Source organism: Ailuropoda melanoleuca, chromosome 1 (assembly GCF_002007445.2).
Source record: "Ailuropoda melanoleuca isolate Jingjing chromosome 1, ASM200744v2, whole genome shotgun sequence".
Taxonomy (NCBI): domain Eukaryota; kingdom Metazoa; phylum Chordata; class Mammalia; order Carnivora; family Ursidae; genus Ailuropoda; species Ailuropoda melanoleuca.
In genome coordinates, this window is record NC_048218.1 from 66,316,680 (window position 1) to 66,331,271 (window position 14,592).

The window sequence follows — 14,592 nt, forward strand, 5'->3', positions numbered from 1 at the left end:
GTCAGATTTTTAGAAAGTCATCTCAATGAGATTATGAATGGCTGTCATTTTTAAAGTTAAGAGCTATGCATTGGCGTTCACTATCTTTCATGCTACCAACTGGGCTGTATAAAATAATAGCTTCCTATAAATGTGTCTGTGTTTTCTCAGGGTTTTAGAGAACAAGCATTCAGTTTGCCTACATGTCTTTCCTTCTTAGATGTCTCACATATCAAATCATCAGAAAGATTTGTAGTTGCACAGAGACAATCACAACTTAGGTTTAAAAGGGGATAAACATTTTTCTGCAAAATCTAATGACTATGTATAATGAAGTGACCCAAACCACTTCTAGTTAGGTCCTTGAGGGTAATATGGATCCTCAAAATATGTGAGATGCTTTCCCAGACCTTTGAAATCCACAAACATACAAATGTACAAATATCACTTAGGAGATGGATTCTCCTTTATGAGAGGCAATATAACACAGTGGTTAAGGACAGCCTCGGGAATCAAACCAACCCCAGTACAGCTCTCACTCCCTTCACTTGCCAGTTGTTTGATCCTGGGCAGGGCCTCTCAGGGCTTCAGTCTGCAAAATGGAGGTAATGGTATTACCCACCCCATAACATTGTGGTGCAAATTACGCGAAATGATGCATGCTGGATACTCAGCCTTTTGCTTGGCGTATACTAAGTGCTCAACAAATATTAGCTGTTAATAGTGACAATAAAAATGATGATGAACATTAGCTATGTTAGTAAATGACAATAAAAATATTTTTTAAAACTGTCTCCCCCTTCAGAATTTTAAGAACTGTGTAAGGAACAAAATGTCAAATTCAGCATTTATAAAACTGTTAAATTCTGCCACTGCAATAAATTCTACAGATCTTATAGCACATTTATAAACTAAACTGGTAATGACAATGAATTATTGATGTGAGCTAAGCAGGACAGAGGACACCACCCCTCCACCACCCCACCTCCCCATTAATGTAATGTGATATAAAATTCCTAAGACCCTTTTGCCCTGGCCAATGTGAGCTCAGTGGTCGCTAGTACCTTCCATGAGTTACTTCACAAATGCATGTGTATAGCTCCTGGCTTTCTTCAGACTCTCCTCTCCCTTCTGAATCCTAAGTATCCTCAATCATCTTCACAGCTCAGAGTAACGACCATTTTAACTTGATGCTGAAGTGTTTTCTCTCCCTTAATGGACAATTTTTGCCTGGCTGGAGTTCTTACTAAGGGAGTTTTGGATTGTTTTCTCATTTCTATATGGCAGATATGATGGAGCCTTTAACATCATGAGCTGAGCCACAGTCAAATATGAGATCATACTCCTTAATTTATCTTGAACTTTTCTCTTGGATGAGCCATTGCTTTTTAGAATACTTCACTCCTCCAGTAGCACTAGAAGTTGACTTTCTTTGAGGGGGGCCATTGTTAAGGACACATTCCATTGTTCTGGTGGCCAAGTAGAGTTAGTGTGGCCGCACTGGAATATGGCAACTGGGTCTCTGGCAGGCTCCCTCCCTCACTCGGTAATCCACTCCCTCAGCCAGCCCTGCGGCCTCAAAAACCAACCACACGCCTTGGAAAAATTGCAGATTACCACATGTCATGGACCCTGGAAACACTTGAAATCAGGAATTTTAAGTCACTTACTGCCAAAGATCTGCTACGTAAATGGGTAAACTTTTCTCAGTTTCTTTCCCCCAAATGAATGTCATAATGAGACTTGCTGGCAGGCACAGGGATCCTAAAAGAGTGGAAGCAAACAAAACAAAAAGGGTGTGAAATAAACACTAAGGATCACTCATAGGACCTCATCTTTAATGCAGCCCTCTTTATATTCTTCCCGGCTCTCCTCCTGCTTTTATGTGTGGGGGAAACCACTGCAGGACCACTCAACCGGGAACTATTGCAAGGAAAAGTCTATGGATTGGAGCCCTGACAGAGTTAGTGGAAGTGGCCAGTCAGCGATCCTCATCTGGATCCTGGACTTGGTTGGCTTCTTCTGAACCTTCAGACCAAGGAATGTCCTACACAGCACTCTGCTCACTCCATTTTCTCTTCTCAAGGGATGATTGTGTGTTCGCCAGGTTGCACTCTGTGCATTGGGTTGCTAGAAATACAGTAGGTTGCACTGATGATTTAACTCTGTTTTCTATAAAGGGCTACGGGATCTCATGCAGATTTTTGCAAAGTCATATGCAAATTACAGAGCCCCGGCCCTTTTCTTAACAGGATGGCAACCTTGCTCCTCGGTGGCACCTGGGACCTGGAGATCCTTTCTCCACTTACGTTTAGCGCGCAGCCTGGGACTTGTCCCTGCAGCTCACCGGGTTAGCCGTGCCGCCGTTGGGACCTCCCAGCTGGACTCCCATCACCCACCTCTCTTGAGACTGCTCTGGCAGGGCTGGTGTGGGGTACAGCCTTTGCTCAGAGGGCAACATGTTCCAAGCAAAATCTGCCTACCTGGGCCGTGGGCTTGCCCCTCGGGCTCCCTGCTTCTCTACTGGGTACGATTCGAGGTTACTGAGCTTCCCTCCAAAGTTGAAAGTGGTGGGACAGTAGGGACCTGTGAGAGGCCCCATGACCCAAGCTATTTCCCCTGGCTCCCAATCCAAACACCAGGCACCAGAGGCCCTCACTGCCCTGGGGGTCTGCAGTGTGAGGGGGCACATTCGTCACAGGAACATACTTATCTCTGGAGTTTTTCTCCAGATTGAACATCTCTGTTGTCAGTGGCCCCCAACTATAAAACCCATCGTTCTAATCTAGCCTACCTCCCCCACATCATGAGAAAGAGGGAGGAAGAACAAGGGATAGTTTATGGTAGAAAAGAGGAGGGTTAAGTCTAGCTATTCCCAAACATTGGCCCAACCACATCCCCAACAAATGTTCTATCTGCGTCAGTCTGCCCAGGTTTTGTCAGGATTTTCTGGCTCCTCTAACCTCACTCACTCCTGAGGTCTCTGGTTCAAAGACCACCCTCCTAGCCTTTGTGTGCTTCCAGATTATCCTTTTGGGGGTGGGTGGGAAGTGGGAGAAGAAATAAAGGAAACAAACTGGCTCCATGGTGGTTAACTGTTGAGACTAGAAGGTCGGGGACGTGGCCATTCATTATACCATTCTCTCCACTTTTGTATGTGTTTGCAATTTTTCATAATAAAAAGTTAAAAGTTTAAAGAGTCCTCCAGCTTCCAAGACACTCAAGAGAGCCCCAGCCCCTAACAGAGTTTCCTGGAAACCCCACACCATCAAGAGGCAAAGATGATTCCATTACTATATATATATATATGTATATATATATACTCATTTTCTAATTTTTTAAGGCCCACTGCTTTATTTTCAGTAGACTAAACCTCATTTCTAAAAGGTCCCGACGTTGGGCTCACTTTCCCCCAGCTGGGTGATGGGGGAGGGCTGGGTAAAGGGGTCCTTAAGATCCTGAAAGTTTACACTTCCATGTACCTCACAGTCTTGTGAGGATGGGACTTGTTCAGTGTTCTGAACTTTGTGGAGGAAACGCGCTCTCAATTCACGTGTCGTTCCCTGGAATTGCACCTGGCTCAGGAAAGGACTGTCTTTGTACTTGAATTTAAATCCATTGGAGAACCTTAACATGGGCATTTGCATGACTGAGAATTGCTGCTGTCTTTTTTCCGTATGTCACTTTCTTGAATGTGTTCTAATAAAATGATTCTAAAGCAGGCTGTGATATACAGTGATTTATAAATACTTTCTGTTGAGTGCTGAGGCCCTTAATTTCCTACCAAGAATCCACCCATCCCACTTTCTGGAAAGATCTGTCTAGCTGGGGACAGACGCAGGAGCGTACGTATGGCATGCTGTGATGGCGGCACTTCTGCAGTTGCGGTCATTAATAAGAATCATGTCAACCACAGCAATTTTGTGTTCTGGTTGCCTAGCAGCAGAATTTGTTTTCCAGAATAAAGATGGCCATATGTAGTGGATGAGTGCGGGGGTGAGGGGGGCAGTGGAAGTGGCAGGGCAGGAGCAGGAGTATTATTCACTCTACCAGGGAGGGAACAATGTGGAGGCAGAGAAAAAGGCAGCCGAAAAGAGAGACAAGCAAGGTTCAGTCGTGTTCTGTTCAGTGATAACTCTCAACATGTTCAAAAGATAATGAGTTGTTAAACTTTATTTATAAAATTGCACATTTTGCTCTCACGCCATGCAAGTTAGAAATATCAGAATCTCATTAAGCAAACTGGAAGCAAAAGAAGAAAATATAGATCTCCAAAGGTAGATATTTTGAGCAACACTTTTTATCTCACTCTTTACCCCCCTCAAGCAGACTGGCCAGGGCACGGTCTTGAGCTGGTAACCAACTGAGGCAGGTTCTCTTGGGAAGGAAGCATTCTTAGAGACTTCATAAAGGGCCAGGAGGGCAGAACCAGCAAGGAGGCTTCCATTTACTGAGCACCTTTCTCATACAGGTGCTGGGAAGGCACTTGATATACATCATCTCTAATCTTCACAGCCGTCCTGAGAGGCAGGCAGTTCCGTCTTCATTTTTCAGATGAAGAGGCTAAAGCTGAGAGAAGTAAATAACTTGTACAACGTCCTAAAGCTGCAAGATAGCAGATCTGTGATTCAAATTTAGGTCTCTGATCTCCAGACCCATGCTTTTTCAAACCACAGGGCTGATGGCCTAGTGCCCAGCTTGGACTCTCCCCTGTGCACTGCCATGGTCTTCACCTTAATGAACTGTGCACCTTCTGTATCCCCTGGGAGTGGGGGGGGGGGCACAGCCAGTGTCCTGCTCTTCCTTGTGTGATTGGAGGTCTCTTCCAGTCCAGGTCTTTGTAGCCCACATCCATGTCCCTGTGACATACTTGTGCAGAGCACAGGCTGATGAGGCTGAGATCACCATGTGTCTTTCATAGGGATTGGCTCACTTAGCAAATACCTAGTGCCTACAAGTGCTGGGCATATGAACTAGGTGGGCAAATATACTCACCCCTCTTCTCATGGAGCTTGCCAGTAGAGGAGACATGCGTTAATCAAGTAACATGTGAATGGATTTATAATAACAACTGCTGAAAGGGGCCTTGAAGATCACTGAGATCAACGAATGAAATGAAACCCAGAAATGCTAAGCAGTTTGCCCAAGACCACACAGCGAGTTAGGGGCAGAGGACTAGAACTTCCGGTTTTCGTTCTTAGACTGCTGTTTTCCCTGCCATGTCACACTCCAGTCTGTCGCACACCTATAGACTGCCCCTGGCCCCAAACAGTCAGATAAACATGTTGATCAATCAGTACACTCTCTCCATGCCTAGGAAAAACCAGATAGCACATTTTATAATGATGAACATTATCGTGAACCAAATCCCCGAGGATGGCATATACCCAAGCCTTGTTTGTAGACTTATTTCAGAGCCCAGAGCAGGAACAGAGAGGCAGGGCTCCCATGCCATAGCAACATTGCCTAATAAGGATGCTTGCAGGTGTTTCAGTGTTTTGGTCTGACCCCAATATTTTCTCATTTCCCAGGTTCAGCAGCTATTCATTCACCCATTAATTCAACAAATATTTACTGAGTGCCCTCTAGTACCGTCAGGCACAGTTCTCAGAGCTGAGGACACAGCACTGAACAAAACGGACTGCCCTTGTAGAGCATATATTCTAGCCCAGGGAGACAGACAATAAACAAAATAGAGAAGCAAATAATACAGTGTATTAGAAGGTGATAAGTGCTACAAAGAAAAGTAAATCATGAAAGGGGGGTAGGGAATTTCCGAGATGGGGAAACATTGTTAGGGTGATTGGGAAAGAGACCTACCCAAGAAAATTATGTTCCAGATCATCATTTTACATACACACACATACACACACACACACTGATACACACTGACACACACATACACACAGAGCTTTGCAGTGTAATGTGAAGAGTCCCATAAGACTTCCCCTGCCCGCCTCAGAAAAGTATAAGCGTGTCAGTGGCATGTCCCAGAGCCCCATTCCTAGCTTGCTTTTTTCTCCTTTGGTCTAACCAGTGGTTCTTAAATTTGAGTGTGTATCAGACTCATCCGGAGGACTTGTTAAAACAGATTGCTGGGCCCCACTCCCAGAGTTTGTGAATCAGTACATGGGGATAGATCCAAGAATTTGCATTTCTAACAAGCTCCCAAGAAATGCTGATGCTACTCACCCAGGCACCACACTTTGAGAGCCACCAGGTTAATCTATTATAGCTGAGATTTCCCTGTTAAAATGAAACTTACCCAAGAAAGGATGCGTCCATTCACTAGGGTGCTTGGACATGACCAAAGTAGCTATCCTTGAAGAGCGGGATCCTCAAGAAATGGGACTACTTTTAATTGGGGAAGGTTTCAGAAACACAGCCCAAGTCCCTAAGCATTGAGGTGTTAGGGCAAAGGACAGTTCCTAAAAAAAAAGTGACAATATTTCATTGCTTGTCTTTCAGGGCTTTGCATTTTCTTAGCATTTAATACTTTTACAAGTCCTTTAGCCCACTGTTCTCTTTTGGCATAGTTAACTTGTTAGGTAGAACAGGTGTCATTATTACATTTTATGGATAAGAAAATTGAGACACAAAGAGGTTACATGGCCTCCTTTGGGCACCAAGGAACCCCGGTGTCCTTATGCCTCATCCAGTGTTCTTTCTCCTTTAACACTCTTCCTAAGCTAGCTATGGCTTTCTTCTGGGGCATCTACCTCTGGATCACTGAAATCCAGGGTACGTAGTTGCTCTTTGCCTTTTGCTCTGTTGAAAATCCCACTTGCTGCAAGTAGATTATCCACGTGGGCGATTAACTGTGGCAAATACTAAGCCCTGCGTGAGTTTCCTCTGCCATAAACACATCTCTTCTCTTCTACTACCAGATATCATACAGAGAAAATGCTAACTCATTTTAATATTAGCCTAAGCTAGAACTAATCATTATGAAAGCAAACCTGCTGGGGGAAAAGCACACATCATACTTCCAACGGCAAATAGAAATGGCATTTTGATTATATGTACCATTGCTTCCATTCCATTAGCAGAGATAATTGAAAGTTTTCTGTATCACTAAAGCACACAGCAGAATGAGAGTGGGTTTTGTTAAATCTGATGGCTGGTGAATCACATTCTCAGGTATTTAAATGTAAAAAAAAAAATCATGGGCATGGGGCTTGAAAGATTAAAATTCTCCCTTCCAGTACTTGCTCTTCTGGTTGCTTTGTCCAGTCCTGCACTGACTCCTCACAGTGTGAGAGTGAGCCATCTCACTGACTCTCACAGACAGCGCCCCGTGGGTTACAAGGAGCTGTCTCTCTTCAGCTTCCATACTGTTTTTGACTATCCAGGACCCCAAGGTTTTAAAAGTTTTTTTTTCTAAAACTCCCCTCATCTGTCCCTCAACCCACTGACATTCTGACATCTTCCTTCAGTACTGCCATTGGTACCACTCATTTATTCCATAAACATTTATTAAGCACTTACTATGTACCAGACTCTGTAAGAGCCACTGAACAGGCTACAAAATTGAGTTAGAAATACTCCTATCCTCAAAGAACATGGCATGTAATAGAATCACTCTGTAAATTATATAGAGTAATTAACATTCCAGTATATTCTAGATGCAGGTTATAAACCATGTGAAATTCTGCCATTTCATTCTTTTTACTCACTGTATGCTCAGTCAAAGCTAACTGATGAGTTATTTTAGCTTCCACATAAAATAAGCATCATTAGGAAAGAAGATGTACCTGGGAAGGAGAAGAGTGGGGTGAGGAAGGAGCACCGCTCCCTCTTCTGAACACAGGTGGGGATAAGCTTAAGCCGCCCAAGAACATGGTAACAGGGGGCAGTATAGAATCTAAAATCTGCTCTCGATTTCCACACGTGGACTGTCACAAATTGAATATATGAGGGTCCTAAAGCTTGCATGATTAGAAATTCCATATTGATGCAAGATCCAGTGTGAATGTGTTTTTTCTGAGTTTTAGACTCCAAAGTATGCTGTAAAAATGACTATTCCTTAAAAAAAAAAAAAAGTTCATGCCCACTGCAACACAGGGACTGAGCATATAAGAAAATTGGGGGAGATGGGGTGGGATGCAGAGGATTCAATTAGTTGGGTCAGTGTCAGAGAATCCATGAGAAGAAGAGATGCAGACCATAATCCAACAATGTGTGTGTATGTGCATGTGTGTGCATATGTATGCACAAATACATATGTAGAGAAAGGTGTTGAAGGCCAGTAAAAAGGATTTTGTGAGGATGTGAGCCCTTTAAATAAATTCCAAATTCATAATCCAAAAAGGAAGACAAGTTTAGGAAACCAAAAGTACAGCGGAAAGTGAAGGATAAGATCATAGTTCTAGTGACCCAGTAACTCAAGGAACACCACTAACACACCTTCCCCCTGTGTACTGGGCCACCTGAATGTACGTCAATTTCACTCCCTCAGCACCTTCAAGTAGCTGCTCGGGCTCTGCCCCCACTCTGCCTTAGGTTGGGCTTTGTGAATAGTGGAATCCCAAGGGGGTGGGGGGAGTTCAGGGCAGATAGGCAGCTGGATCTCAGATCTGTCTCATGAACTCCATTTCTGCCAGCTCTGCAAGCGTCTCCTGCCCTAGAAGGCGTTTTCGCAGCACAGATGCTATATCCAGTCTTAACAGTGACCATCAAGGGTGCGAGTGGCATAATAATGGAGCCAGGCGGACTGTGGGTCGGTGTGGTTGTGGATAGTGACAGCCACAGGGAGAATTGAGAGGATTCGGAAATAGCAGTGATGGGGGAGGGGGTCTCTATGTATCTGCCTTTGAGTTTCTGGGATGGTGGAATAAGAAGTGTCATTCTATTCGCAAGGATGTCTAGGGATTCTGTTGCCTTCAGTGGTGACCTTTTAACGGGCCTTACATGCAAGCATAGCCTGGAGTTTTTAGATTTGCCCGTGCTGAGTTTTGCTGAGTTGTTGTTATGGCGCCCATCAGGGTAAAAGGAAGTACCCGGGTGGGAGTGGGGACTGAAATATAGGTGATGTAAAAGCAGGACTTAGATTTCATTGGTGTGGTACTCTTACTCAGAGAGTGACCCAGAACCGTGGCACTCCAATTATTGCTCTAGTGTTGCATGGATTCATGAGGACTTGCATGGGCATCTTGGCCATGCGAGGAGCGAGTCACTAATAAAATTCATTTACACAGTTCAGTCCCTCCAAGGCCAGCTGGAAGCTAGTGATGGAAATAGGAGGCTTTGTACTTTCCAGACTCTTCCTACATTCTCGTTTGATGTTGAAGATGATACATGTTGCTTTATTTTTTGGTGTTTCTGGGACTATCCAGCCAACAAATTTGTTGGAGAGCCACAGGTGTAGACCTCCAAGCCAAGCCATCACAAATAATCTAAGTACTCTCTGTCCACTCAGCAAGGCCACACAGGCACACTTAGAGACGGAATAGGTCATTAAAGAGGGAGGCCCTTGCAGGGCACAATTGATTGGTTAGTGTTGCAGAATAAAAGTGGTGACATTCCAGCTTCACAGCACAGTGCAAGATTGTTGATAGGGCCAGCCAGGTGCATGGCCTTCTAGGAGAGGCTATCAACCAGCATTCCCGGCTTCTGAGGAATGAATGATTGAGAAATTAAAGTGAGAAGGTAATTATCCCAAGGAGTCTGATGGTGTTACAATGATGATTGCTTAGACTATCCCACAAGCCTGTTTCCTGTTATTATGGCCTCAAGTTTGGCTATAATAGTCACAAATCTGGCTGTTTTTCTCCTGGATTGAATGTCTTATAAAAGAATGAAGATATGAGCAGAGGTGGAGGATGTAGAGGACTGAGATGGGATAGTATCCACGATTACCTTGGGCATTTGGGTTGCTTTGGCAAATGTCTGACATGGAGGAGGGGTGTCAAGGATTATGTCTAAAGTAATGTGATGATTCTGGAGGGTCCCCTCAACTATCAGAGACTGTGGGAAAGGCTATACATCCAAGAGATCGATAAGGGGGTCATTCATCCGAAAAACAAGAAAATAGATATTTTCAGTAATTAGTGGCTCTCAATAAATACTCAGTTATCCATCACATCATTTATTCATTCAACAACATTTATTGAATACCTACTATGCCAAGCACTATTTTAGACAATAAAACAGAGAAGAATTCCTACCCTCATGGAGCTGATATTCTGGTGGGAATACAGACAAATAAGTAAAATATATAAAGTACCAGGTGATGATACATGCCATACAGAAAAATATAGCTTCAAAGGGATGTAAGAAGTGTAGGGGATGAGGGAAGAAGTGAGGGGAGGATCTGAGTTCTGGTGACTGACATAATCAGGGATATGGAGTATAATGAAATTAGTCCAGATGCTCCCGAGTCATATAGTGGGGATGATAATGTGAGTGTTGGAAGAGGGACGGGGTGGTGGTGAGGGTTCTAGTAGGAGTACACATGAGGTTTTAGAAATCTGTCTCCATTACTTCCCAAACATGAAGACGTGGGAAGGAGTGGTCTTACTTAGGAACAGATAGCAGCTCTCAGGTAAGGTGGCCTCTTCCCCAGCCTTCATGCCTCCATTGGAGCTAAGAGGATGTCCAAGAGTGTGCCCTAGAAGTCAGGTGGGACCCTAGACTACTCCCCCAGTTTGCACTACTCCAAGGGAGCCTTTCTGATGTGGTATTAGGCTGGGTTAGAGGAACCTGGATTCCATTCAGACTGATAAGGACCTCACCTGTAGTATGCCCAAACATCCTTCAAAGTTCATGTAGTGAGATCCTTGAAAATGAATCCATGTATGGTCTAAATCTAAAATGAATCTAGGAACCAATACTTCAAGGAAAACAGTACTCATAAGTATCTGGAAGCTCAAAGGGGCATTGCAGATTCTGAGAAGTGTCATACAGTATTTTTGTCCTTAATAGATTTAAAATATGAATTCCCTTTCGTTACCTCCCCCAATTCCCAGTAGACTGCAGGGCCCCTCAAGTCTAGCTTGATAAAGGTTTAGCAGCGGCAGGAAGAATAGTTCTAACCGTGCGTGTTTAGGGACAAACCCCAGTCACCAGTACAAAGGCAGAAAGAGTCCTGGTTCTCTCTGTTGCGAACAGTGCAGGGCCCCGGGAGACCCAGTGAAGAGGTCTGAGAATTCATGCTAGAGTTTTGGGATGTTTCTTGGGCTCAAGTAATAGATATGTTCAACCTGGATCCAAGACCCTGACAGCAGGAAGATGGCTCTTTGCAATTGTGGTGTAAATGTAGCTTCCCCATTTCCTCTCCCCAAGCCCCACCGAGGACTCACGAAACATAGGCAGCAGACTTGGGGGTTAAGGAGAAGCTGGTTCTTTCCTCCCAGCTATGAGTTTGCCCTCAAGAGACAAGCTTTTGAGGTTGAAGCCAAATGAGAGGGGAGCTCAGAGTACTAGCATGCGCATGCAAACGCGCACACGTTCATGGTATGATAGCTCCTATCTAATGTTAAGCCTTACCTAGTGAGATACACCGTACGACCAAGTCCAGAGAGTTGTGTGCTAGAGCTATTTAGAAAAATTAGTCTCAAATGGCATTGGTTAGGCCCTCTGGAAAAGGGCTGAATGGGACAAGTTCGTTGCAGCTCAGCTCTTGGTCCAGGAGCCAATTGGTGGCAAATAAAATGCCAAACAGAATCACATTCTCCACGTGGCTATGAGAAATCAAATGCGGCATTTGGTTATTTTCTACTTTCCTGGAGCAACATGTGTTGCATGTGTTGCAGGGGCCTTCTAACCATGCCTGGTGTGGGTCAACTGTCTTTTGGCCTATTTTGATGAAAATGTAGTTGTAAACTAAAATTAAAAGTAAAAAAGGGTGCAAAGACGTTTGAACTTCCATGTAGATGTAGGTCATTAGCTGGACAAAGAATCAGTGTAGCTTTATAGGATCCATGTCAAATCACACTGGTAATCAGACTTGTCATTGCTACAGGGTAAGTTCTGTGAGGGCAAGTATTCTTACCTGCTTTTTCACTGTTGTATCTCTACTGCCTATATGAGTGCCAGACACAGAATAAGTACGTGAGTACAGTTGCATAATAGGGAACATTAGTGTGTAGAAATAGAGAAATAGTCTACATCTGTAATGCACGCATACTGGTAGGCAAATACTTGCGCTGCACCACCGGAGATTGGAAGGAGTTCTACAGAATAATGTCATACTTGGCAAAAACAAGAAGCATGCTGCTTGAGTTCCATCCAGATAATCCAAGAGTAGAAGGTTTGGTGCATGATCATATAGGCAAAATTAAAATCTAGGATTGAAGGCCAGGAATGATAAACAGGGAAAGCAATAGAAAATTTAGCAAAGAAACTCCAAGGTCATAATCAAAGGAGCAAAGGGAAACCCAGGTGCACAGCCAGGTGTGGGAAACTTCTATGAGGTTGGGCACTGACAATTCAAAGGATTCTGATAAATGCCAACTCCTTTCTCAACGGAATTTATTGCATCACCCACCCATGAGTTTTTAAATGTATCACTTGACTTTTGGAGCTCTGTAGAGCATTTTTAGTTAAGAATGGCAAATGGGAAGATTAAAAAAGGAAAAACACCAAGGGCCAGGAGCAATAAAGAGGAGAATAAATCCAACAGAACACATGTCCAAGAGAAATGAAACAATCGCTCTGAGAAGTCAGTTTGAAAAATGTCTCTCACTTGATTTTCTTCACTGAGTTGGTCACCGATGAGGACTAAAGTTCTAAAAATAGGGTTGATTGAAAATGCACTTCTCTCTGCCCTGCCCCACCCCCATGCCCATGACTCTTATTAAACATTCCTAAAACTCTAGGAAATGAAAATGTGAGAATTGATGCATCTGTTGTGAGTCTGCCCAAGAGATGGTCAACAAGTGGGATCTGATGCCAGTTCCCTAATAAGCAAGTAAACCGGCCTTCAGCTTGATTTTATTGACTTTTAAGACTTTCAAAAGTACACACAAGGAGTATAAAATGTGGTCGTTAACTAGAAAAATTATATAGTCCAATTGTGTGAGAAAATAGAAATACTCAACAAAACTCATGCTGTGTATGATGAATACTTACTTCATTAGCCCGAGGAATCCAAAAGCTAGAAGGATCTGTCCTCCCTCTATATCCTTATTCAACACCAAGAATGAGTCGTAGCATGTAACAGCAGTAATCTTCAGGTTGTTTTAAAAAACTAATAATAGAACTAATAATCATCATCATGGTAGTAGTAGTAGTAACAACAATAATAAAAGCCAGTAGGTCTGCACAGATTACATTCAATTTGTATATGTCCATATTTGTCTCAGAATGGCCCCATTGCAACTCTCTCTGTTTCTTAACTTTATCTTTCCTACCACTCTCGCAGTGTTCCTGGAGTCCTACCAATATCCATCCCTAAGACAGTACCATTTCTTGCTAACGCTATATGTTCAGAATGGGGTGGCAAGGGGTCTGTTCATCATAGGGGAGTCGGGCTCTGGCTAATAGACCAGCTTCTAAAGTTACCAGTTACCATCCCAGACAGAAAGAGAATTCTTAAGGATCTTAACCCACAATTAAATGATCCAGTGTGGAAATGACTCAGCATCAATGGCCAGAATTAGTCATATGGTCCTGCAAAACCAACAGGAGCCAGGAAACACAGCGAAGCTATATGTCCAGAAGGCAGAGGGCTAAAAATATTTGGAGAACATCAGAATGACTACATTAGCAGTTAGCATCAAGTCATATTTGCAAATAATTTACATTTTGGCTCTTAACTTGATATTTAGATTTGGACTCTAACTCAGATTCTCAAATTTTGGGACTACTCAACAGATGGATGTGCATGAGAGAGAGAGAGAGTTTCAAATGTATGCAGGCCTACCTTGAAGATACTGCAGGTGCAGTTCCAGACCACTGCAAAATAAAGCAAACATGCAAGAAAGCGAGTCAGATGAACTTGTTTCCCAGTGCATACAAAAGTTATGTTGACACTATCCTGTAGTCTATTAAGTGTGCAATGGCATTATTTCTTAAAAACATTGTATATATCTTAGTTTAAAAATAATTTATTGTTAAAAATGTTAACCATAATCAGAGCTTTCATCAAGCTGTAATGTTTTTGCTGGTGAAGGGTCTTGCCTCGATGTTAATGGCCGCTGCCTCAATGTTGATCAGGGTGGTGGTTGCTGAAGGTCAGGTGGCTGTGGCAATTCTTAAAATAAAACAACAGTGAGGTTTGCACACTGATTAAGTGTTCCATTCACAAGCAATTTCTCTGTAGCATGTGATGTTGTTTGATAGCATTTTATCCACAGTAGAATTTCTTTCAAAATTGGAGTCAATCTTCACAAACCCTGCCACTGCTTTATCAACTAAGCCTAGGTAATGTTCTGAATCCTTTGTTGTCATTTCAACAATCTTCACAGCATCTTGAAGTAGTTTCCACCTCAAGAAACCAGTTTCTTTGCTCATCCGTGAGAAGCAACTCCTCATCTGTTAAAATTTTATCATGAGATGGCAGCAATTCGGTCACATCTTCAGGCTCCACTTCTAATTCTAGTTCTCTTGCTGTTTCTACCACATCTGCAGTTACTTCCTCCACTGAAGTCATGCACTTCGCAAGTTAGAACC

At 43.2% G+C, this 14,592-nt stretch overlaps 1 protein-coding gene across 19 annotated transcripts in view; it reads left to right on the forward strand.

Moving 5' to 3' along the window:
• The window catches only part of KALRN (kalirin RhoGEF kinase), a 641,300-nt gene that overhangs the window by 455,573 nt on the left and 171,135 nt on the right, over window positions 1-14,592 (forward strand). For 6 of the 19 annotated variants that reach the window (XM_019807693.2, XM_019807694.2, XM_019807695.2 and 3 more), the window contains exon 34: window positions 2,232-5,851. The exons of the other annotated variants lie outside the window; for them this stretch is intronic. In XM_019807693.2, coding sequence (XP_019663252.1) covers window positions 2,232-2,294 — 63 coding nt within the window. In that variant the 3' untranslated portion in view covers window positions 2,295-5,851. Of the gene's footprint in view, window positions 1-2,231; window positions 5,852-14,592 lie in introns of those variants that run through there. 19 annotated transcript variants of the gene reach the window in all.